This window comes from Scleropages formosus, chromosome 5, assembly GCF_900964775.1.
Source record: "Scleropages formosus chromosome 5, fSclFor1.1, whole genome shotgun sequence".
NCBI lineage: Eukaryota > Metazoa > Chordata > Actinopteri > Osteoglossiformes > Osteoglossidae > Scleropages > Scleropages formosus.
In genome coordinates, this window is record NC_041810.1 from 29,603,758 (window position 1) to 29,630,065 (window position 26,308).

At 39.5% G+C, this 26,308-nt stretch overlaps 1 protein-coding gene across 2 annotated transcripts in view; it reads left to right on the forward strand.

Moving 5' to 3' along the window:
* Positions 1-26,308, forward strand: part of LOC108942200 (cadherin-7-like) — a 74,820-nt gene that overhangs the window by 14,180 nt on the left and 34,332 nt on the right. For both annotated transcript variants that reach the window (XM_018765347.2, XM_018765348.2), the window contains exon 3: positions 23,170-23,464. In XM_018765347.2, coding sequence (XP_018620863.1) covers positions 23,170-23,464 — 295 coding nt within the window. The remainder of the gene's footprint in view (positions 1-23,169; positions 23,465-26,308) is intronic.

The following is a 26,308-nucleotide window of genomic DNA, read 5'->3' on the forward strand; positions in this document are numbered from 1 at the left end:
CTCCTCTTGTGTAACTGGCGCAGCTGGGTATCTGGCTGCAAATTTCAGTACAAATAAGAAACCTGGCCACCTGAATGCTAACACTGACTACAATTTATCAATTAAATGTAGAAAAAAAAGACTTGCTTAAAATTATTCTATTTGTATATAATATGCTGCTTGGAAGTATGTGAACCCCTTGCTTCCCATAGTTTTACCACGAAATTGTCATTTACTGAGAATTAGGTTTTCTCATGTGACATAATAGGTGTGTAATGACCAATTCCATATGTTGCTTTAGAGGAAATCATATGTATAGTAGAAACACAAGTAGTGCAGATGTAAAAATAAATGAACTTGGTCAAACAAAGTAGGTAAGTGGGATCAGTGGTGTAAATCATAATCATTTATTCATTTTTTTTCTGTTTTTTTTTTTTAAATATTTTGTACAAGAAAAATGACCATCCCTATTGAGTTCACACAAAGCAGTATTGTGTGTGTGTGTGTGTGTGTGTGTATAAAATTCAAGATATATATAGAAATTGTGTGGGATGTTGTAGTCTTCATAAGTGCAGCTGTGGCCAGGTTTACAAAATGTGATTTGCTCATTAAAACGTTCACTTTGTACCTTAAATTTGAAAATGTGACCCCAAATCGAGAGGTTACTGAAAGTTGTGCTTTAGGGTGCTAAATGGATCGAAGTCTTTTTTTCCCTCCATTTTACTCAAACAAAATCGTTATGAGAGCTCTCCAGGAAACTGTCTAAATCACTTCATGTTCAGCATTACGCCGGTCACAGTGTGCTACTTCACTGAAATAATTAGCCAATCTTGGCAGACCTTCAGAGGAGAGGATTGTGCAACTGCTTGTCTATTCAAAAGCAGAGCAGTGTGTAATGGATTAATGCCTTGTGACGAAGTCTAAATCGAGATCGCATGCCCAATGCAACAGTCCTGCATCGGAATCATTTCTGTGAGCCTTACTTGGGAAATCCTTTGCAGTGTTTCATTAAACCAATGTTTTTGTTTATGCTTCCAAGATGCATAAATACATAAACGCACTATATTGTGCAAAACTTCATCTGATTTCTTTCATCCTCGAAATAACTGTAGAGGGTGGTTAGCCCCAATATTTATCAGTTTCCTTTGACCTATTTCGTTGTATAGATGTAATCACAGAGGACATTTTGGATGCATGATGTCATTAAACATGACTGTTTCACGCACTGCTTTTCTCACCAGATATGTGAGCTTTCTATCTTTTTCTCTCAAATCCATTAACTGCTGCACTGCACGCTTTTCCAATACGTGAACGTGGTCTTCAGGACCCAAAGACTTTGCGTATAACATGTCGGTTTCTGGTTTTTCAAAGATGGTTTTATTGTAACTTTTGAAATTTTTATGGTTGGTTAGCCCATGCATTTCTCCAGTTCTGGAGAATTTCTAGCACCACAAAAAGATTGTAGAGCGGGATTCCTCCTGGGCCTTGAACCAACAACTCTAAGGTTCTATAGCTCTAATATACCACTCTTTTCCAGGGTCGTCCTCCCTCGCTTAAAATACACTAGAATAAAAATGTGATTGAACTAAATTATGAATGTATCTTGTGCATTTACTAGAACACAAACAGTGATGTCTAGAATTAAGGAGTTTCTAAAGAATACTTTAGAGTTCTTCTGACCTTTCAAAAAACAACTTTAGAGCCTCTCTTGTAGGTTTAAAGACTGATCTTTTTGATATCTGGTAAGCCAGCGGATCAGTCTGGAAACACCAGTGTTTTCTGTTCTCAAGCTTCTACACAATTTGATCTCCTTGTTAAGTCGTCTCCTGTCTTTTTGTTTCAAGGGCAGAAACTTTTGTACCATGTTGCTATGCCTGGCAGCAGTGGTCATTACACTGGCAGTGAGTCATAAGACAAAAGATGTGTCATGAAAAGGTTTATTTTCCAACTTCTGAATGTTTGAGCATGTAACACCATTTTTTTTTTTTCGAAATAAGGACTGTCAGGCCAGTTTAAGCCTGACACCCATGGAGGAGAGTGGTAGTTAACCTTTGTTTTTATCTCAGTGTAAGTGCTGTGGACAGGTTTAAAGACATGGTTACATGGAATATAAAATAATATTGTAGAGCTTCTCGCTGCTGAATGTTGCCTCTTAATGCATGTAGCCCTTGCTACATCCATATGATCATATATGTTATTCTTTTTTTTAACTAATCAATGAGGCATTATTTTCTCATGTTTAATGCTTGTTTAGTTTTCTTTTTCTAAATTTGTTTAATTTCAATTAAAAATATTTACATAAACCTTGCTCAGCAGCTCATTTAATGTTTACTCTGTGCTCAGTAGTGGCACGTCCCACTAAGAAATCTACTTAAATAAAGAGCAGGCTTTACGGGAGACTGCTGTGGCTACCACTGGTTTTTATGTAATCTGCTGAAATACGACCCAGATCTTTACCACTTATCCGTGTTGGCTTTCATTGTGTCAATATGAGTACTACACTTTTGTTTCTTCTTTCCTGGTAGTCTTTTGAATGAAAAATGACTATGACAGGTCATATGAAAGCAAAAATAATGGATCTCACTAGGTACATATATCTTATTCACTGCTGGTTGTCATAATCACAGTGGTATTGTCAATGTCACCTGGTGTTCACATCTCTCAGCCATCAGTTTCATTTGTGTTTGGAGAATGAAATGTCATTGGAATAAATGGAGAATCTGCTCCAGCTGCTCTCGACATCCGCTAAGAGACCGTAAGTGAATCCCGGTTTTGCAGGTACACCACTTTCATTACAGTACATGGGGAAAATTACATCATCTGCAGAGACCTACAGCAAGTTCTTTAGGGGCAGCAGGTGGTGTAGTGGTTAAGGGTACTGCCTTACACAAGGCCCTGGGTTCAAATCCCACCTGTAGAAAAATGCTTGAGTAAGATTATCACCCGCATTTTATTCAATAAAAATTGTTCAGCTGTTTATGCTGGTACACATTTGTTAAAAGTTTTTCTTACTTATGTAAGCTTATGTGTCTGATGGTGAGGTGATAAGCTGAAACTGTATTCTACTGTCTTTGGAGGGTACTTTTGTTTGTTTCTTTATCCAAATTGTAAGCACTTCTTAACTTGATAACTTGATTGTCAGATTTTGCTTCCATGTTCTATGCACTTCAGACGTTACAGGGGTAGATTTTCTCTTTAATTTTATTTCTTTCTTATGCCACCAGATGTATTTTTCACTTTTACCTTTAGTAAGATACACGATCAATTGTGAAACAAGTCAGCTAGTAAATTGTCACGGGAACAACAACAATAATAAAAGTAATTATAATAATGTTCAGGGGGGCGGGGTAGCGCAGTGGGTTGGAGTGGGTCCTGCTCTCCAGTGGGTCAGGGGTTCAAGTCCTGCTTGGGGTGCCTTGTGATGGACTGGTGTCCCATCCTGGGTGTGTCCCCTCCCCCTCCAACCTTGCGCCCTGTGTTGCCGGGTTAGGCTCCGGCTCCCCGCGACTCCATATGGGACAAGCGGTTCTGACAGTGTGTGTGTGTGTGTAAAATAATGTTCATTATTATTATAAGCAGGGGTGCGGTGGCGCAGTGGGTTGGACCACGGTCCTGCTGTCCGGTGGGTCTGGGGTTCGAGTCCCGCTTGGGGTGCCTTGCGACGGACTGGCGTCCCGTCCTGGGTGTGTCCCCTTCCCCTCCGGCCTTACGCCCTGTGTTGCCGGGTAGGCTCCGGTTCCCCGTGACCCCGTATGGGACGAGCGGTTCTGAAAATGTGTGTGTGTGTATTATTATAAGCATTATTACTGCTGAACAAAAGACTGAGCAAATTATACTTATCTCATGCTTTTTTCCAAGACATCTTGCAGCGTTATTTTTGTACACTAAGCCATGTAGAGTTGACCCATTTATAGAGCAGCGTATTTTTACTGGAGCAGTTAAAGGTAAATACCAAGGTAAACTCAAGGGTATGACAACAGAGTTGATTTTATCATGGAACCCTCAGGCTGAGTGTAACATCAGGCTGTTATACATGTATATCTGCTTGGAGCTAGTTCTGTTTGCTTGCTGGAACAAGTTAAATTGGACAAATATACCATTGTGTTGTATTTAACACCATAAGCTGCACAGTCTGATAAAACAAATTTCAATTTGGATGTCAGTTATGTGGATGTGCTATACAATGTATATACAGTATATTACTGCAAAATACTGGAGGACTCATCTCAGGATTTGTCTTTGGTCAGGTTGGTCAGCAAGGAAGAAAACTCATATGTGTCAGTTAATTTTTTTTTGTAGTATGATACGAAACTATAAGGAATTCATAATATATGGGAATTCATAATTACATAGTATTTTATTATAGGTAATTCAGAGGTTAAGCCTGTTCCTTTACTGGCCCAGTAAAATTGAATACAAATAAGTATTGCAATTCCCATAGTGAAATGTATGAAATATCTTTACAATGATATTCCAAAAGCACTACTGAAAAAGTAAAATCAGCAAAAGTGTTGAGGAGTTACATCTGCCAAATTTGTTTGCAGTTCTGCTTCTTGCTTTTTCAATGAGGACAGAAACAAAGGGGAATTTTACTCATAGTTGGATGTTGTGGTGTTTTTTCTACAGATTTCAATTACGATCTCTCAGTTGGTTGGTTATCCTTTGTGACGCTGGACTTTTGGGGGAAAAGTACATGGTATATAGTACATCATTCACCAGCAAATTTTCAAGTGGACTTCATATGTGTACAGATGGACTTTAACAGAAATACACACACACACACACACACATTTTCAGAACCGCTTGTCCCATACGGGGTCACGGGGAACCGGAGCCTACCCGGTAACACAGGGCGTAAGGCCGGAAGGGGAGGGGACACACCCAGGACGGGACGCCAGTCCGTCGCAAGGCACCCCCAACAGGACTCGAACCCCAGACCCACCGGAAAGCAGGACTGTGGTCCAACCCACTGCGCCACCACACCTCCGTACAGAAATACAATATGTTGTAAAAAAAGACTTAGGAAGGAAATTTCATTGGTTTATCCAGTTTGATTTGTCCGGTCTGGTACTTTTTCCCCACTTTTTTACTACAGTGGAACGGAATAAAAAGCTGGAAAAGGATATAGTCAGAGAACAGAAAAGAAAATTAAAATTGTGGCCAGCCTAAGACTGAAAAGCATTGATTTTAAGTTGACTTGCAGTGACAGTTTTCACCTGCATATTTTTTGTTTTTCAAATTTTAATTAATTTCTCAAAATATAAGAATTTTAACAACTTGGAGCACATTGTCCACATTTAGCAGATGCTTTTCTCCAAAGTGACTTCCAATGAACTCTATGTAGTGTTATCAGCCCTCACACCTTATTCATCAAGGTAATGTACACTGCTAGATGCACTACTTACAAGTGGTCACTCATCCATACATCAGTGGAACACACACACTCTCTCTGTCACTCACACACTGTGGGTGAACCTGAACAGCATGTCTTTAGACTGTGGGAGAAAACCCACACAGACACAGGGAGAACATGTAAACTCCACACAGACTGAGCGGGTAGCAAACCCACATTCTCTTGCACCACCTAGGTGTTGTGAGAGAGCAACACTACTTGCTGTGCGACCCAGCTATCTGCATGAAGTAAAGTAATAGACATGTATCATGCGGTCTGACTGTCTTTAATCTCCTAACATGTCTTAGGATCCACTTCCACTTGTTGAGGATAATATCAATCTGTGATACTATCAATCAACAAACATTACTCGCTGCATCTAGATCACTTGAAGGCATCTCAGTACATTGAGACAGTGCTCGCTGTCTAAAGAATCGTAATCGGGCCTCTTTTTCTGCCTTGTGCCTCAAGAAATAACATAAATAAAAATGAAATGTTTAGCCAAGTATTTTTAAATGCCTTTGCTGCTTTGAAATATCCTTAAATGTTATAGCACTTTACCAGAGACATTGCACTTACATTTTCCTGCACCTACTGATGTAATGTTTGGGTCAGTGACCTTGGTTTTTTTTGGTATCCTGCATCCTCTCATGCTGCAGTTTCTTCAGCAAGAACTACCTTCTTCCAACAAAATAATGTCAACAGTCAACAATCGACACAAACCCGTCACCGCTTTTTCCTCCTCCCTTCTCTCCCTCGCTGCTGACAAGTTTGCCTTGTTCTTCCGAGACAAAGTCAATTCCATCACCAACAAAATCTCAGCTTCCACCTACCCTAACCATGTTGGCTCTCCCAGCAAAGCGTCATTCTCTGCATTTCAACTTCTATCAGAATCCGTGACCTCCCGCTCTCACACAGACCCACCACCTCCTCTCTTGATCCCATCCCTTCACTTCTCCTGCTGGCTATCTCCCTGCAACTTATTTCTTTCATCTCTACATCATTAACTCCTCACTTTCCTTTGGTTGCTTCCGATCCGCCTTCAAAACTGCCCTCTTCTCAGCACTGTTAAAGAAACCTTCACTCTACCACGGCTCACTCCAGATTTACAGATCAGTCTCTCTTCTCTCTCTTCGGTCAAAAACTTTGCAATATGGGGCCTATATGGAGTTATCTGTATTCCCTGCAGGGGGCGTGGTGGCGCAGTGGGTTGGACCGGGTCCCGCTCTCCGGTGGGCCTGGGGTTCGAGTCCCGCTTGGGGTGCCTTGCGGCGGAGTGGCGCCCCGTCCTGGGTGTGTCCCCTCTCCCTCCGGCCTTACGCCCTGTGTTGCCGGGTAGGCTCCGGTTCCCCGCGACCCCGTATGGGACAAGCGGTTCAGAAAATGTGTGTGTGTGTGTGTGTGTGTGTGTGTGTGTGTGTGTGTGTGTGTGTGTGTGTGTGTATTCTGTGCAACATGCAAAATCCTTCATACCTAACATTCTGAATTCAAAGCTGGCCATTCCACCAAAACTGCAATATATGATACTCTCCAGTCGGCTAAAGTAGCCTCTCTTTTCTCGATCCTCATTCTCCTCAGTTGGCTTGTAGCAGTTGACACTGTCAACCAATAATTTCTACTTTGCTTTCTTGGACAGCTTAGCCTCGAAAGTAACGGGGCTGAGAAGGTTTGAGTCCTACCTCTTAGGTAGATCTGACCAGACTGTCTGGTGTAGCTCTTTTCCTCAGCCTCTGTCAACTGGTGTTCCCCAAAGCTCAGCACCGGGCCCTTTACTATTTTCCATCTACACTTCTTTCCTTGGTCCTGTCATTACATCTCACAAATTCTGCTTTCACTGGTATGCTAACGACACCCAGCAACTACAGATGTACCCTTAGGGATTGCAGTTTGGCTCTCAGACATCTCTTCTTGAACAACTGATCACTACCAACAATTCATCCTCTCCAAAACTGAGATACTTCACCTCCCACCTGGTATGTCCGCCTGTCGAGAACTCTGTCAAACTGGACAGCTCTTTCATTTCACCTGGTTCATCTGTTAACAGGCATAGGGGTATCAATTCACTCACATCTCTGCTTTTCTCAGCACACTGATGCCATAACCTAGTCCTGCAGATACATCCTCCATAGCCTCTGTAGAATCTTCTCTTATCTCACAAAAAACCTCTATGCAGCTTCTGGTCCAGGCCATGGTGATTTTTTGACTGGCCTATTGTAACCCCCTTCTTTCTGACCTTTCAGCCTCATCCATCAGTCCTCACCAAATGATACAGAATGCTGCTGCACAACTTTTGTCGGACCAAACAAAGTGTTGCTATGTTTCCCCCCTACTCATCTCTCTCCACTGGCTACCTGTTGTGTCTCGTAAAGTTTAAGACTCTGCTTATGGCTTTAAAGACCATGAGTGGATCTGCTACCTGATAGTTACAGGACCTGGGTACTCGGTACACCCCAACCAAGCTGCCATGCTCGTTCACTTCTGGCCACCTGATGATCCCATGCATGAGTTCCAATATCAAAAGATTCTTAGTTCTGGCTCTAATGTGGTGGAATGTTCTCCATCCCTAACTCAGGACTCCTTAATGTTTCTCAGCATTTAAGAAAAGTCTGAAAACGTACCTCCTACAGCCTTCTCTCCACTACTCCATACATTTACATTATATTTCTTGCCACAATTACCTTTGTATTTCCCTTGGACTGAATGAGTCATATCTAAATCCACACACACTGGCTGAAGCTGCTAGTTCCAAGCAGGGTCACGGTGAGCCAGAGCCAAACCTGGCAACACAGGACATAAGGCTGGAGGGGACACACCCAGGACAAGATGTCAGTCCATCATAAAGCACCCCAAGCGGGACTCAAACCCCAGACCCACCAGAAAGCAGGACCCAGCCAAGCCTGCTGCGCCACTGCATCACCCTCTCATGTCAAGCTATTAATGTCTAATATGGACATCAGTTTCTTGTGTGTGTGTGTGTGTGTGTGTGTGTGTGTGTGTGTCACTACTCCTCTGTTGTTCAGCTCTCTGTGTCACTTTTCTGAGAAGAGCACTTTATAAAAGTAAATTGAATTGAACTGAATTGGCTGAATTGCCACTTTTATTCTCATCTATTACTCATTCTAAATATGGTTTATTATATTAATTAAAAAGCACACACAGGTTACATCTCATTCCTACTTTGAGTCTGACAGCATACAGTGTAAAAAGTACAACATTTTCCATAGTTTTAATATTTATTCAAAGGGCAACAACTCTACATGGACAACTTCTGGGGTGAGGCTCCTCTAATTATAAACCTGGGCAAATGCAAATGGTCATTTATATAAGTATCTGAAGGAAGATTATTGCTCTGTGTCCTATCTTTTTCAAGTAATGGAAATGGCTGTAGAAACAGATATACTGTCAAAAATGCAGTTGCTATGTATAAAGGAGGTGTTTTTACAACTTATTCAGAACACATCACAAGCTTCAGTCTGACCTTCTGTAATGGCTGATAGAATGTTATTTACATACAATCAAACAAACAAACAAAATATTTAAAAGTTCTCATAATTATATAAAATGTGAAGGAGCAGCTGTGTCTTGATGCTGTTTTTTCATTCACACATCTACCCAAAGCTGGCAGACATGAACTAAAATTAATTTTCCTAATTAGCAAGTTAAAGAAGGAAGTGCTAATGAGTTGTGTTAATTGTGCCAGCAGAGCCAACTCTCTACAGGTAGATTAATTGTCAGTAAAAAAAAACAAATTCAAATAATTCAGAAACAGCATTATCACTATTTCAGGTTAAAATTTTAGTTAAAGTTTGAAAACATCATTATCCATATTTTTACACTGGACCGTATTCTGTAAACACCCTTTTCAGAACTACAATTTTTGGTTCAAGGTAATAAATGCATAAATAAATAAATTTTAAAAATTATACTATGCTGCATAAATATTGAACTACATTTATTTTTGCTCAACTGTTATTAAATACACATTTATAATCTTGGATAGATTGCAGTATAATCAAACAAAAATTTACGGTTGTACTCATCATTAATGGTAATGCATGTCACACATGTCAACATTTTGTGCTACTCTGCATCTTTGCAACTAAAAACTGTGCAGAAAAAATTTTCTACGAATGATTATATAAAGATATGATGTAGGTGGATGAAACAAGCTTCATTGTGGCCAAACTGGAAATGTGGGAGTTATGTCTTAAATATAGATAAAATATAGATTTCCATTTACAGAAATCACACAGCCAGTCATAGTTAATCTCTGGTCAAAGCAGTGAAAATATAGTCAGGGTAGGAAACAAAGGTGTAGTCAACTTTCAGTTGTAGGAATCAAAGAATTAGTTTAAGGAAAGTCTTCTGCGCATTCACTGTTCTTAAAATGCTCAGTTATGTTTTAATGCACTTTTCATCATTTCCCACTTTCCTATTTCTCTGTACTTCTTTGTTCATTATGAGTAAAACCTCATTTTATAACTTGCAGAAGTGCTAAGATCACCTTGTTTAATTTTAGATATCAGGGTGAATTCCATTGAGAAGAAATGTCAAAGAAGTATGAACAATGTTATATGTACACACACATTTTCAGAACCGCTTGTCCCATACGGGGTCACAGGAAACCGGAGCCAACCCGGCAACACAGGGCGCAAGGCCGGAGGGGGAGGGGACACACCCAGGACGGGACGCCAGTCCGTCGCAAGGCACCCCAAGTGGGACTCGAACCCCAGACCCACTGGAGAGCAGGACCCGGTCAAACCCACTGCGCCACCGCACCCCCTTATGTTATATGTATTCAGGCCAAATGCATTTACTCAGGTGGCTGATGCATTTCTCAAAAGCGACTTGCAATTATTTACCCTTCCAGCATAGTGGTTCTACCAGAATGTTTTAGGGTAAGTACATTGCTCAAGGGTACTACAGCCAGAGGTGGGAATCAAATCTGCAGTCTTCAGAGCTGAAGGCAGTAGCTCTAACCCTAACCCTACCAGCTGTACCCTGACTGAAGTGGCTTGCTGGTTAGATTATTACTATTGTGAAATTCCTCTGTATTCTCTGTATGGCAACGCAACGAGTTTATTTGGGTATATTCAGGTTTTATTTTGTTCTGTGTAGGTACACGGATTACCTGATGGTTTCCTGTCTCTTTGGTGCCTAAAGCAAAAGACAAAGCATAGATGAGAGATTTTTTCAGTGAGCATTTACCTCCTGGAGTTCTGTAGCCAGACTGAAAACGGCTTTGAAACACAAACATTCTCTTCTGAGTTTTCCAGTTCATAATTTGGGCTAAGAATAACAGCAACAATTCCTTGCCTATGTTTTCCTCTGGACAATAATATGTTTGGCAATATTTGATTTGTTTTTTCTTTGCAGGAAGCTGTATCCAGGGCAACTGATAATTATGGCTATTTCACACTTAGCTTTTAATGTTAAAATCTTTATGTATCCTGGGAATTTGTTTTATCTGACCTAGTGCTGCAGTTAATGACCAATAAAAAACTGAATCTACAATTATTAAAATATTTTTAACACTGCGAGTGTCAAGCCATGAGGCTGCATGGTGTGATGACTCTTTTAACCTCAGTTCTTCATTGCCTCACTGAAATAATTTGAACATCATGTTAATTTCCCTGGCATTTCAGGGGCTAAAAAACCACTGATTTAAATGAATTCTTTAAAAACGAAAGGTCAAAGGACTTCAGGGGCTAAGGTTGTTCACCACTAATTTACACAGTTATCAATGCACAGTTATCAGTATTACAACAGAGTTTTTTATGCTATGAATATTAATCACTTTCAAGGTGTACAGTCTCTTTGTAGAAGGACAAATGTGCAATTCAGGAGCGTCAGGTTAAACAAAACGTTGAATCGTGTTAAAATTATTGACAGTGATAACCTTATTTCAAGAGAGCAGGAAGATGTCTGTATTCACACTGAATTACATGTTACAAAGTGGCAAAACTCAGTGAAGGCCTCCTGTTCGTAACCTTTCAACTAAAACATCCAGACAGAGTTTTACTAAAGTCATTGCTTTATTCATGGGAGTAACTGAACAGTGAAAACGAAAACAAATAAGTGTTTTCCTCTTCCACTTGCTGAAAATAATACGATTACACAGAATCTGATATATATTATAGTTTTATATACAGAGAGCATGATATGAATATGTGATGCGGTCAGTTAGTTCCAAGACTGGCTGCCGTAAGGCACTGCTGTGTTTGCAAGCCGCTGGCATATGTGGCCCAGCAGTGTTGAGTAGATCTACTTGTGTCCACTAATTGGAGAACAGTATATTACATACCTGTTTGAGTCCTAAAAATCTGTATTTGATTGAGACCCTTGCTAGAGAGATATTTTCCCCATTGTAACTGCCAGCTGCTGCAACTGCTTAATATTAATACGAATTAAATTAAATAAATCACTATACCCAGAGTATACTAGAATTGCCTCTTCTGGTAATTACGATAAAATGCTTTTGCGCCTTCAGTTTGGGTTATAATTGCAGGATTAAACCATATGTTTTCTATTGCGTTTTCCATACTTATGATAAAAAATATTATTAGTTATTTTAACTTTTGGAAAGATGATCTTCCTTCTTCTAACTGTAGCAGCTACCACACGAAAGCACACCAACACAAACTGAATGACAGCAAAATCATTTTCTTTTTGAATTGTAGTCTTTTAATTAATCTTACATTTAGCTCAACATTCATTTTATGAACATTAATGTAATAAACAGAACATGGCAAAGCTATGATTATAATGAGGTCATGACAAAGCTGGAGTCAGGTGCGGCTAGTTTCTTCTGGATGGGGGTTGGTGAAATGTGAGACATGGCAAATGCACAAATATTTGACTGGTTTTTGCTTCTGTTCTTCAGGCTTTCCAGATGAAAATGTTTCAAGAAGAAAACATTATTCAGAAATTAATCAGAATACTTTTATGATCTTCCACTCTGTTACTCCAGAGGAGCATGAGCATTGCTGCACCACCTGAACCAAATCATACATGTCATGATGGGTTTACAGGGAGAAGACCTTTTGCCCTTGAACAGCTCAACAGATTTGGTTGTGAATCCCTTCCTTGCCCTCCACTTTAATCCTTTTAAACCCCATGTAAAGAAGTGAAATAGCAGACTGGGGGTTTTAGCAATACCTCTTTGGAGCTGGATGCTGAAAGGTGTTTACTGATTAAACACACACACACATAAATATGGGGGGGGTGTCCCTGGATCTCTTCTCATCTACTTCCCCAATTTCGTTCTCCAAGCCACCAAGGCAATTTGTCGCTGATGCAGATGAAAATAGTGAAGCTGACAATCAAGCTGTCTTTCTGCTAGCACATGTGAGGAATGGATGCAAAAGTAGAAAATAAGCACTCAATTTCAAAGAACTATAAAGGGCAAATCAGGACTTTTTCACCCTTCGCTGTGGTCTGTTGACACTTTTTTTCTTGACAGTCACCGTCAAGCAGCCATTCTTTATTCTTTGAGAGTCATAGTAATATATTTTTCGGGAGTAGGAAGCGCACCCACCCTCGTCTAACAGGGTTTAATTGTTCCATGAAATCAACCCTTCCGGAAAATTCACTTTGTGAGGGGATCCAATTACTGTTATTCCTTACAGGTAAAAATAATAGGATTGTGGGTGACCACTATGGGGCCATTTGGCAATTTCTTTGTCTTTATGAATTGTCTCAAGTGCTGTATGAATTGTTAAACACTTGAAACTGTTGAAGGCACTACTGCCGTCACCATGTACAGGTGTCATTATATACCTTTACATACAGTGCTGCTTGAAAGTATGTGGCATAATATGTGTGCAATGACCAATTCCATATGTTACTTCAGAGGAAATCACGTGTATAGTAGAAACATACTGAACCAACTTTTTGTTTGATGTTATAATCACAGTGTCCTGTGTGCATGAGGTACTTTTTACCTTTACTTTTTACCACCTATGTGGATGGTCTTTATTCCTGCATAAAATGTTCAAATAAACATACAGTATCTAAATGTTAATTAAAATAAACTTATAAAATGTATAAATTACTATGATTTACACCCCTGATTTAACCAATACAAACTGAGCTTCACTTATTTTTACACCTGCACTACTTGTATGTTTCTACTATACACGTGATTTCCTCTGAAGTAACATATGGAATTGGTCATTGCACACATATTATGCCACATGGGAGACATTGATTCTCATTAATGAATGACATATCTGAGACATGAAGGAAAACACACAAACTCCCGGCACTGTGAATTGCATCTAAGTTAAAGGGGTCTGCCACTCCTGCCTGGGTACATTTTACTGTGCTCTGTCACCTTGGCAGGTAAACTCATTCCTCACATTCTTCGCTCCTCTCACCAGAATTTTTTTTTACAATCAATAAAAAAAATGCAATGACTAAAATAATTTGTATCTTTGAAAGTTGCAAACCCTGTGTAACTCAGGGAGTCACACACACTGAAACTGCTTGTCCCAAACTAGGGTCACAGGGAGCCAGAGCCTAACCCAGCAACACAGGGCTGGAGGGGGAGGGGACACATCCAGGACAGGACACCAGTACATCACAATGCACCCCCTACAGGACTTGAACCCCAGACCCCCCAGCAAGCAGGCAGAGGCCAAACGCACTGTGCCAGTGCACCACCACACACCCCTCTTGGCGAGTTAGTGTACTTCAAGTTGCAGGAAATAAATCACAACGCTTTGAATCCTTTTAATGCTCAGTTTATAAATTCTCTTCTATAGTGCAAATAAAAGTCACAGATGAATCAGCCAACACAAAAGTTAAAATCTTTTTGGACAGGAAAATGCTTGTACTCAGATCTGGGTGCAAGGAGAATAATTTTTGTTAACATGAAATACACTTATGTACAGGATTGGGGCATCTGGGGTTAAGGGGTGAAGTGGTGAAAGAGCTGTTTGTAGGAAAGGGCAAACTTTGTGTTGAGATGCAAAAAATTTACGTGCTTTGCTTAAAATTACTATAAAATTACAATAGCTCTTTCTTGGTCACCAGTCCTACTGGTGTGTTTATTCATGTAAATCAGTGTTTATTCATGATGGTCATTAACTACAAGGTGTGCCAAACATGCCCACTGCTGCAGGCTGCATGTACCATGTGCATTTTTAATCTTCAAAAAAAAAAAAAACATTATTTCAACATTCGAATTCTTTATATTTTACAGGAGTGCAAAGAAGGGAATTTTTATCTCAAAGAATTGATTATGTATTTGCAGTGGTTTGCCGACATGCTGGATGAAAGTCTTTGAACTGCACCGTATCTGTTATGGATACTTTCACGAGCTTTCATTATGGTGTCTGCGCAGCTGCTAATTAGTTTCAGGTTTTAGTCGGGATTTTACACATGCATTCATTTGCATACATTCATTTAACAGATGCTTTTCTCCAAAGTGACATACAGTGATTATTAAGTAGCTGACACCTTTATTCATAGTGATAATCTTGCTGTGATAGCTACACTACAATAAACTCCCAACAATCATTCACCTATTTAGACAGTAAAGCAGTGTAAGAGACACACACAACGGGTACATTCAGTGTCCAATTTACAGAAAAACCTGGAAGATACCAACAGGAACGTGCAGACTCCGCACAAGCTGAGCAGGGCTGACCCTGCCCCAAGTAGCATCGTCCAGGCAATGTGAGGCACAAGTGCTACCTGCTGTGCTGCCGGAACACATTCAGTATTGCAGTTTTAAATGCAACAAGTCCCGTTCTCAAAATAATTTTTCTGGAAATAGAAGTAAATGTTACATAAAGGTTGAAAAATCTGTTTTTTTATAGTAATTGCTCTTCTGTCTCACCGTATACCTTCCGCACCAGTGTCATACTCTAGAAGTTAAAGGACTTCTTTGTAGTTTGCCTTTGTTATAAAGTCTTATAGCTACAAAAGGCCCTATGAATTTGGAAAATCAATGTGACGTGATAGATTTACTGATATGGAAGCTGGAGAGCAGTGAAGCCTGCTCAGTTCTCTCTGCGGTTGTCACTACGCAGTACACTGTGCCATTCATCCTCAAGAAGGATTATCCTGTATCTGACGGTAGCTTCCAGCAGTCGTACCACGATAATACAACACGGTTTGTCCTTCTAGGTGCAGGCTGCTTGTGAAATGCAAGAGGATTTTAAGCAGGCTTGGATTCCCTTCAGCCCTTGTCATGTACTTTCCCAAATTTGTGCTCAGGGTCTTTGTGGAAGAGTAAATTAAATTAAATTAAATTACAATTGCATTTAATTTATTAAATTACATTTCCTTTGCAGAAATCTTATTTAATTATGCCTATAATTTAAAAATAAATTTATGAGAAAATAAGTGAGAAACATTTTTTTACTCAAGCTCTGAAGTAACATTAGTAGCAACAATTAATTCCAGAGTATAATCATTCAAAAGGCTTAGCTTAATAACTGGAGGAATCTAAGAAGTGTATTGTACACACACTCATAGAACAATACCCATGGCGCAATAATGAAACTACAGTAATTTTTGTATTTATTTATTTATTTCTTTCTTTATTTATTTATTTATTTAGCGGACGCTTTTCTCCAAAGCGACTTACAATGGATACTAAACTATTTATTATAAATGTTCTTTAAAATTGTGGGTTAAATGTGAATTCTGATTGTTTTTAATAAATGAGCAATCGGTACAAATCTTTGTTACATGACTAGGAATTAACTGCATGTGCTCGGATTATCGCTATTTACAAGAACATGTTACATTTGGGAAAGCAAAAACTCATGCAGCGACAATGTTTTGGCATATTAAAAAATCTTTCACAAATAGACACACAGAGATGGAAAAAGGTTAAACTAAGGAACCAAACACCACTAGTCAAGATCTAATAAAAAAATATAAATATTATCCTATTTATTCGGGGGTGGCTTAAGCCTTGGGTTGTGTTCCGATCAAATTTGACATATTTGCAACTTTATCATAAATATGGTTTCTTTTGTCTTAGAGCCATAAGGGATTATGAGACCCTCCACATTAGGCAGCTGAACATATAAAATGAAAGATCACCGGTTTTATTGAATTTTACACGCACACACTGTCTGAAACTACTTGCCCTGAGTGGGGTCATGGTGAGCCAGAGCCTAATCTGGCAACACAGGGGACACATCCAGGACGGGACACCAGTCCGTCACAAGGCACCCCAAGCAGGACTCGAACCCCAGACCCACCAGAGAGTAGGACCCAGACAAGCCCGCTGCGCCACTGCACCTCTGTGCTATTGAATTTCACATGTGTTATTAATTTTTTTCCTATCTGGTACATCAGGTTGAATATGAGCAGCTGTAGGAAATTAATGGGTGAGACTTTAATAAAGAAAAAGGCGTAACAAATGCCAGATTCAGGAGTTCACACACTCTAGAGTGGTATCATTTCAAGTAAATGAGGTCTATAGACAATGTTTCAGAAAGAAACGGGGAGCTTGTGATAACTGGGAATAAAGTTGGCTAAAAGGTGTAACACAACATTAAACGATAACATACATTTTATAGGTGTTTCGAAACAATTATAATCAATCACCCAATTTTGGATGGAAACACCAAAAATAGGAAGCACAACCCAAAGGCTAAATTTTACTCCATGAAAAGTGTGCACAAGTGCTGTTTTAAATTTACATTAGATTTGTTGATTTCGCAGATCGGAGGATGCCAGTGGGGCATTCACGTAGATTGTCTGTCTTGAATGCTGTTCAGTGATGTTTAATGGATGTTTAGGAGAGATGTATTACACCTCCTCCTGCCCTCAGCAGCAATACATCCATCCCTCAAAAGTTACATTATTAGCACAATACTCAGTTTTTTAGAAACTGTTTATAGCGCTGCTTTCGTTTCCCAATAAAGCCATTACTGTGGTTTAATACTTTTGACTGCTAAACGCTTTTACTTCAGTTGGTGCAAAACAATATCTGTACTTTAATGCAAAATTATAGTCACATGTTATTTGTGTTTTGTGTAGTGTGGCATTTTACTGCAGATGTAGTGGTATGAGAGCATGGTGCTAAAGGTCGTCAAGGAAAATTGCGATTAGAGAGCTATGAACTTTCCAAACAGGAAGCGTTGTATGACTGTCATGAGCTTGTAAGCTGAAAGTTGTTCAAGCCCTTCTAAGGATGTAGTACAGTTAAGGCTGGTGCTTACCCTCAAATGTACTGGTAAAAAAATACCAACCAGAAGAAATGTGTCAAATTGTTGAAGCTGCTGTGAATAAAAGTGTTTGCAATACAGCGTAATTATAATAAATGATATTCGATCATGGGTAGACAATAGAGGCCTGGACAGCTGAAGCATATTGTTTTCTCCAGAATTTTCTTCTGAACATATAATTCAGTCATCAAAATCCCAAACAGCGTCTGCACAGTCAGAACAAAAGAGGCTCTTACAATCAAATGTGCCCCCTCAACTTATGACAAAGTTGAAGTCTTTTCTTCTGGCAACAAAAAATCTCTTCTTATCTTATCACTTGGAAACAATCTTTCTGGCATTTTCACATTATCTCTCACATTTATTTAATAATTTTTTCGTAATTGTACCCCTATCCATCCATCCATTATTAAAAAAAAAAAATGCTTCTTTAACGCAGGGTCATGGTGATCAAGAACCTGTTGTGGAAGCACAGAGTGTGAAACAGGATAAACCCTGGTTGGGACATCAGTTCATCACAGGACAATCACACACACTTTTTCACACACATAATGGACAGTTTATCCACGGAGCTGAGAGGCGCTGTGGCACCCTGACTATATCCCAGTGAATAGATTGTTGCTGTGCGGAGAGGGGGATTCAAGACATTTTCTTCCAAAATCGTCTTTTTAAGGTTATGTAATTTAGCTAACAATTTTCTTCATTTATACAGCACAGTAATTTTTACTGTAATGGGGTAGTACCTCGCTCAGCATTAATACAACTGCTCTTGCAGTGCTCTTCTGTTCAAGTGGTAGCAGACTTTGAGCTCCCATATAATTACAGGCCTTTAAGACCTCAAGAAATATTTTTTGTGTCACTGGAGTTTGCATTGAGGTCACTGGGTCTACTTTGAGCTGTCTTTATGTGGAAAAAAACCAAGTCCTTAAATGGTTTCCTCTTCAAATGAAGTTCCTCAATCTGTCATACGGTTCACCCACGTGGTCTTCATTCTCAACTGATCTGATTAGTCAGTTTCATCTGGCAGCAACTGATTCGTAACAGCAGCGTTAGCTGGAGGCTCATGGTGCAAAGACAAGGGAGTCTACCTGTGGGAATACACTGAGCGAAGCCACTGCTCTAATGTAAATCCTGCTGTCCATGTAGTATCCTGCATGATATCATTCTCCAAAAATGTCTAACACTGAAGTTTTCTGCGGCACCCGGACAAAACATTATCAGTGCCATCACAGAGTCAGGTGTTTCCACTGTGACAGTAGCTTGGTGTATCCTCCTGTTTCTGCTCTGCTGTTCTGTTTTAATTTCTCCACGGGCCTCTGGAACTGCCAGTCTTCTGTAAAGAAGGTTGACATCATCCTGACTATGCCCCTACCTCTTCCTTGACCTTTTGGTCCTCACTAAAATGTGGATGACCCCTGAAAATACAGCCACACCTTTAGCCTTTTCCACTAACTATTCCTGCTTTAACACCAATGTTCCTCTCTTTCCAGTGGGAATATGACTTCAACTTACATGTCCAGGACATTCATGCAACAAACCTTTTTCCACTCTTACATTCCTTTGACCACTCTATGCTCCAGTCCTCCGCTACTCATAAGGCTGAAAATCATACCTGCCTTGTCTTTACTAGGAATCACTATTTTTCAGCCTTCTCTGACTCCACTTCACATTTCTGATCATTTTTTCCTCTCCTTCCAGCCTTTCATCACTACTCCTAAACCCTGTATCTGCACTTCCTGTCACGTTCTGCTGAAACTATAAACCTCTCCTGTCTTCTACCCTGTCCTCTGGCATACTAACCTCCCTTCCACCCACTTCTAAATTCTAAAAATTCCACAGGTGATGCCACCAGTATCTTCTATTCAACCCTTGTTCCCCTCTTGACTTTCTTTTGTCCAGACTGCAGATCAGAAGTCTGTGCTGCTGATTAGAAATGGCGAAAGTCTAAAAGACCCACATATTTAGCAGTTTATAAGGAGCTCCATTCATCCTTTCACTCTACTGTTTTCTCAGCAAAAAACTACTTTCTTCCAAAAGAGACCAGTCTATAGCCAGCAATACACACAAATGCTCACAGCTTTTTTCTTCCATCATATTTTCAAAACAAAATCAATTCCATCCCCATAAATTTGGCACCATCCACATCCATGCTTGGACTCCCACCAAATTTCAACTCCCATCAGAAAGTGATTTCTCCAACCTCCTGCTCTCGCATAGAGCCACCTCACCTAGTCTCTTGATCCCATCGCTTCACCCCTCTTACAGACCATTTCCCCACAACTTTTTCCTTTTCTCGCTCCTATCATTAATTCCTCACTGTCTTCTCATTGCGTTCCAGCTGCCTTTTAAACTGCCCATGTGTCAACCCTGTTAAAGAAATTCCCTGTAGACAAAATTAAGTGCAGGATTACAAGTGAGCTTCTCCCTTTCCTTTTTTTTCTCAAAAACCCTGGAACCTGCAGCCTATAACCAGTTATTTGTATTCCTTGCTCAGAATAATCTGTTTGACAATTTTTGGTCTGGATTCAAGGTTAGCCATTCCACCAAGACTGCCATGCACAGCCTCACTTGCAGCATTTGACACTGTCAACCACCAGATCACATTTTCATCTTGTTGAAACAGCAAGGAAACAGTGTGAGTCTTACCCATCAGTTAAATCTTACCAGGTGATTTGGTGTGGCTCCCTGCCTTCCACCCAGTCTCCTTCAATTTGTGTTCTTCAGGGCTTGGTACTGGATGCTTTACTCTTCTCTACTTGTACTGCAGGATCTGCTATTATCTCACATTACAATCGACACGGTTTCTTTTCCAAGCCATCTTCATATCCCACAACTATCCAGTGCAACTCTCTCCTGTCTGGTCTCCCAGCCATCTGCCATCAAGCCCCATCAAATGATCCAGAATGTCACAGCATGAGCTGCATTTGACCTGCCGTGTTCCCGTGTATTTTCCCTACTTTTCTCTTTCGTTTGGCTGCCAATCAAGATGAAGACTCTGGATCTGATCCCCCATACCTGCAGGACCTGATCACGCGCTACTTCCCAACCATACTGCAACACCTCACCTCTGGACACTTGGTGGACCCATACACAAGAGGTTCAAAATCAAATGCCCCAAAGGTTTTCAGTCTTGGTTCCACTGTGGTGAAAAGAGATCTCTCTCTCTTACTCAGAACTGGTAAATCCTTATCATAAATTAAAAAAGTCTCAAAGCACATCTCTTTCAGACTCACTTCTCCTCTTCTGGTCTCTTTTCTGCTCCATAAGTCTTCACTAGTTATCTTTCAAAAAAATCTGGCTGCCTATTAATTGCATATACAGCTATTTCTGAAATGTATGTTGGCAAAAATATCAGTACTAGACTAATTGTCTGTACTTTGTGAATTACCTGTCTGTATTGTCAGCTCCATAAATTTGCACCACACCATCTGTCACAATCACCTTTGTGGTATTTTCTGGCAGATATTAAATAGGGATCTTCTTTTGTAGTGTTGACCTATGATACCAGAGAAATCATGTGTCTGTATCTAAAGCTCTTTGCCTGTTGTGAAATGCACTCCTGTTTTCTCGGAGTTGTACATCGCTTTGAAGAAAAGTCTGTGCCAAATGTGTGTGTGTGCGTGTATAAAACCAGAATATGAAAAAAGCTAAACATAATCCAGGAAATGCTTCAGTACCGTGAAAGTTATTATTCATAACCATGCACTGTAAATGAACTTTGTGCTCATTTATTAACTGAGAATGCATTCGCCTTATCTGTGCAGTGTGACAAAACTGTGATTGTTGATATAAAAAGACTAAATCCATTACTATTGAGAAATGTATCATACTTTTTTTTACACATTACTGCAGGACTATATGTTGGAGATGCTTTACGGAACAATGGGTTTGGCATTTTCACAGTGTTACAAGCCACAACTTGTGCTGTTTATTATACAGAAACAAGTCAATATGCTTCCTAAATGTGTGAGAACTAAGACATTTATAAGCAGCACATTGACACATTCTGTAGGTAATACCTACTGTGGACTAATAATTAGGGTTTTTAATATGGAAGTAATATGAAAAAGTTTAAATTAAATCTTTAAAAGGTATTGAAAAACACTAATGGAAAAACTACACTTTTATGACAATGCAATTTTTTCAGTTTTCATTAACGATAAAAAAACAATATGAGAATGGTGCTTTTTGATCATGTTATTAAATATGTTTTATGTTACTCTTAATTAAAATCTAAATGACATATTAGGTTTTTAATAAATGAAACTGATGCAGTTGGTCTGTATATTCCAGCATATTTTCAATTAAAATTAATACCTACTCGTTGAAGTAAACATACAGACAATTAATAAAATTGCTGATGAATGCAAATTATATGTTAATTAAAAAAGCACAAGAAAGGACAAAGAAGACCTGAAATATGTAGTTTCAACAAGAAGAAAATATGTGTTTTCTGAATTTTTGTAAAACATGCTCCTACTTCATCACTATTACCCCTGCAGTTCCAAAGTTTCCCAGGCTAAGTACTAAGTATTGTGAACTGTATTCTGCATAATTAAAAACTGTTAATGAAACATGTGTCTCTTGCAATAAGAACCTTGGTTTGCTAAATTTATCTAGCTAGTTTGTTCAACTTTTTTGTCCTTGTTCAACAAAAAAGCTTTTGTTTAGTGTGTACTTCATCCAGACCCCGCGGAGAAATGTTCTGGCAGGCTATTCATTAAGGGCATTGGGCAGCACAATGGAGACCAGGCTGTTGTACACTTGCCAGTCTAGCTTTATAGGTTGCTGGTGGGTATAGACTTTGTATTTCCACTTGGTTCTACACTGTGTACACAGTTCACTGCATTGAAGAAAATCTCTTCTCTTGAGACTTGAATATGTAAGACTTAAGACTTTCATCCCAGATTTCTATTTTTTTTACAAGCCTTCAGCTTCTTGCAGTTACGAGCCTCCTGCGAGAATTATTAAGCAAAGCTTCTAAGCCAGAAAAGAAATTTGATAACGATGACTTAGTCAACAAAGTGGAAGCAGAATTTTTAATCAGAAGTCTGTGCCAAAGATTGCAATAAAAACAGGTCATATAACGAAGAGTAGATTGCCTTAATTTTTCTGCAATTTCTTGTACTGTTTATTTACACTTTTATGAATTTGTTCTAGTCTCCAAATGCATGCATATATATCACATACATATAGTAAGCAAACAGATTGTATGTGATTCTGAATTGTATGTCACTTTGGAGAAAAGAGCATGCTAAATTAATAAATGTAAATGTAAATATGATTGTATTTCAGCAGGCTGCTTTGGAAACAAAATCACAGCCATTCATTCCTCTCTGCTTTTTTTATTCACTCATTCACATTTTCTCATAATTTTTGTATTCTGTTCATATTTCTTTTTTTAACTGTAATCTCCCATCCCACAGAAAGACTTGTGGCTTCCTATACATTTGTAGCTACAGCATTTGACAAAATGCGTCAGCTGGAGGCATATGTAAAGCACTTGGCATTCTTTAACGTCGAAGTTTAAGATGTAAGAGCAAGAGGCTGTGATTTTTGTAAATAACTGTATCTTTCTGCATGGCTCTCCTCTGCTCTGGCCTACAGCTGCATTCGGATGTGGACAAGGGGGACGGCAATGTGAAGTATGTGCTGTCAGGTGAAGGCGCCACCTCTATTTTCATCATCGATGAGAGCACAGGAGACATCCATGCCACCAAACGTCTCGATCGGGAGGAGCAGGCTTACTATACCTTGCGAGCGCAAGCTCTCGACCGCGAGACCAACCGCCCGGTGGAACCTGAGTCTGAATTCATTGTCAAAGTCCAGGACATTAATGACAATGAACCAAAGTTCCTGGATGGACCATACACTGCTAGTGTTCCTGAGATGTCTCCTCTTGGTAAGTCTCCCCACACGATTCGTTATATAAAAGTTAATCGTGCATTTTTTAAAATTAACACTGCAGTCAAGACAAGTTCATGTTTGATATTTAATTTTATTTTTTAAAACATTCATTTTATCATTGATAACCTAGCAGTGTCAAGAACCATTTCTGTTAAATATTCAGGAGTAATTTTAGCAGAATTGGTTTCCACGTTTTCCATGATAGCAAAGCCATCCTACATACTGTCTAAAATGACTGATCTCATAAGGAAGAACATTCTGACAATAAACTGTTGTTAATTCTACCAAATACGGCCCCATAAATTACATGTAGTAATTGTGAAGTAGGACAGTGAACAGGTTCTAAGCCTGATCTCCTTGTGACACTGCTGTGGTTGAAAGCCATCATAGTATATGGCAGAGCAATAGGTCAGCCAGTCTTAAAACTTACTGAATGTACCATGTAATTGTCTATAACCACTTTTGCCAAGGCAGGGTCATAGCAGTCCGGAGCCTCTCCAGATGCTAGGTTAAGCAGCATGTAATCCAGATGGGCTGCCAGTCCATTACAGATAACAGAAAGAGAAACAAACATCTTTATTTACATCTTTATCAGGTATTTTTTAGACAAATACAGCAGTATGATTTATACTCAGAACGAGGGATGCTACATGTGCATGTGTACAGGCAGATCGAAACAGAGTGGCAGCACTTCGCTGATGGGCACAAAATGGTCGATATAGAAGTGTAATATTATGTACAACTGGGGGCAATTACTTTTTCACACAGGAGCTGTTGGTGTTTGATAAAGGTGTACATTAAATAAGTGAAATGGGTTTTTTAAAAAAGTGTTGTTTGTTCACGCAGGTGTCCTTTAATATTACATTTTGGTTGAAGAACTGAAACATTCAGTGTCAAAAATGTTCAGTAACAGAGGAAATCAAGAAAGGGGCAAATTTTTTTCATGGCAATGTAAATACAGCATAGCAAAGTTGATCAGTGGAAAGTTTGTTACTCAGAAGTTCACAAGTAGGGGACAAACTGTACAGAAAAATCTCTAAAATAAGTTCTCACTGAGGTTTATACTGATATTAACCATAAAACCCTGGCAACCTTCTCAACCTTGTCTTAAAATTTTATTTGACCACATTGCAATGATGACTTGAACAAATGGTAATTGATTGATTGATTGATTACTTGGCCACACCTGGTGCCCATTTCCTTGTAAGGACCTCTACCGATTGGCAGCTAAAAGTCCAGCCAACTGGGCTGTGGTTTAAGCACCCAGCTGTTGTAAGGTATAACAAAGAGATACGGAAATGCGTTTAAAATCGATTTTGTTCTTATATCTGACAGCAGAGTTGTGAGAAAAATTATAATATGATTCGTCTGTGCTATATTCAGAAGAAAAGTTTTAAATGTGATGTTGCATCATTTTTATTGTAATTTTGTACAGTGTCTGGAAACATACTGTAGCTTGGCAAAAGTATTTCTGTGTGAATAACTTGACAAGGCATCCACATTATTTCTTTGTATTTATTTCAATTTAGTGAACCAGTAAGTTTACCTTAGTAAAAATGTGATGTGGCATGGTTGGTATCCTGCACGGTTTTGGGTCTTGCCTTGTGGATTTCTTCCATAGTTGAAAGCCATGCATGGAAGAAGGCAATGATAAACCTCATTCATACCCCCCTCCCAACATGAAAACCATATCAGTGGTTGTCAGTATCAGCTTTGACTCCCTGGCACTTCTACTGTATTAAGAAAAACTGATTAATTTCTCCAACATGTTCTGGCCAGGAACCTCATCCAATTGGGCTCCACCCAGCTTTCAACCACTTTAACAAGCTCCTCTTCCAGCAGTGATTAATTTATTCATTCTGCTGACACTTTACACCAAAGCCTCTTATAGTATTGAAGTCACAATTATTTATCCATTTATACAGCTGTGTAATTTTACTGGAGGAATTTTAGGATAGGTAACTTGCTCAGGGGTACTACACCCAGGGGTGAGGTTCAGACCTGCAACCCTTGGGTTCAAAGGCAATAGCTCTAATCACTATACTCACTATACTACCAGCTGTCCCTAGCTGTTTTGGATTCAACTCCAAAAGTCCCCCCCCCAGCTCTCCAAGAATTGCACTCGTCCAGAGTCAGTAAAAGGGCTAGCAAAATCATTCTAGACCCCTCACATCCAGGCCACTTCCTCTTCGAACCTTTGCCATCTGGCCGGCGCTACAGAGCACCGAGCACCAGGACAGCCAGGCACAAGAAGTTTCTTTCCTCAGGCCATCTACCTCATGAACAGCTAAATCCCCCCCTAGAGAGTAAACCAGTGCAATACACAACGCTATTTATATTTTTAACTATTTATCACATCATATCTCTTACTCACACTCCCTTGCATTTGTATAGAACATAACCTGTATATACATACAGTGTCTAGTGACTATTTTTGTATATTGGGTACTTTATATTTTTATATATTTTTTATCCCTCATACACATACTCTGTCTTCTCATCTGTCTTGTCACTGTCATTCTGTCTGTGCTGTGGAAGTTTCTGTCACCAAGACAAATTCCTTGTATGTGTGAACATACTTGGCAATAAAGCTCGTTCTGATTCTGCTTCTGATTCTGATTCTTTGCTTTCCACTGCACCTTTTCATTGGCTGTGTGTCTCGTGGTTCCAAGGAGGAACCTTATTTCTGGTGTTTGTACCTGCAATCATGTTCTTTGGTCACCCAAAACTAGGCCATGACTAAGGCTGAAGATGTAGGTTAATGATAGTTAGAACACATTCTCATTGTAATACCCCTTTTGAAAGACTGGAATCAAGGCTCTAGATTGGCATTTCAGCA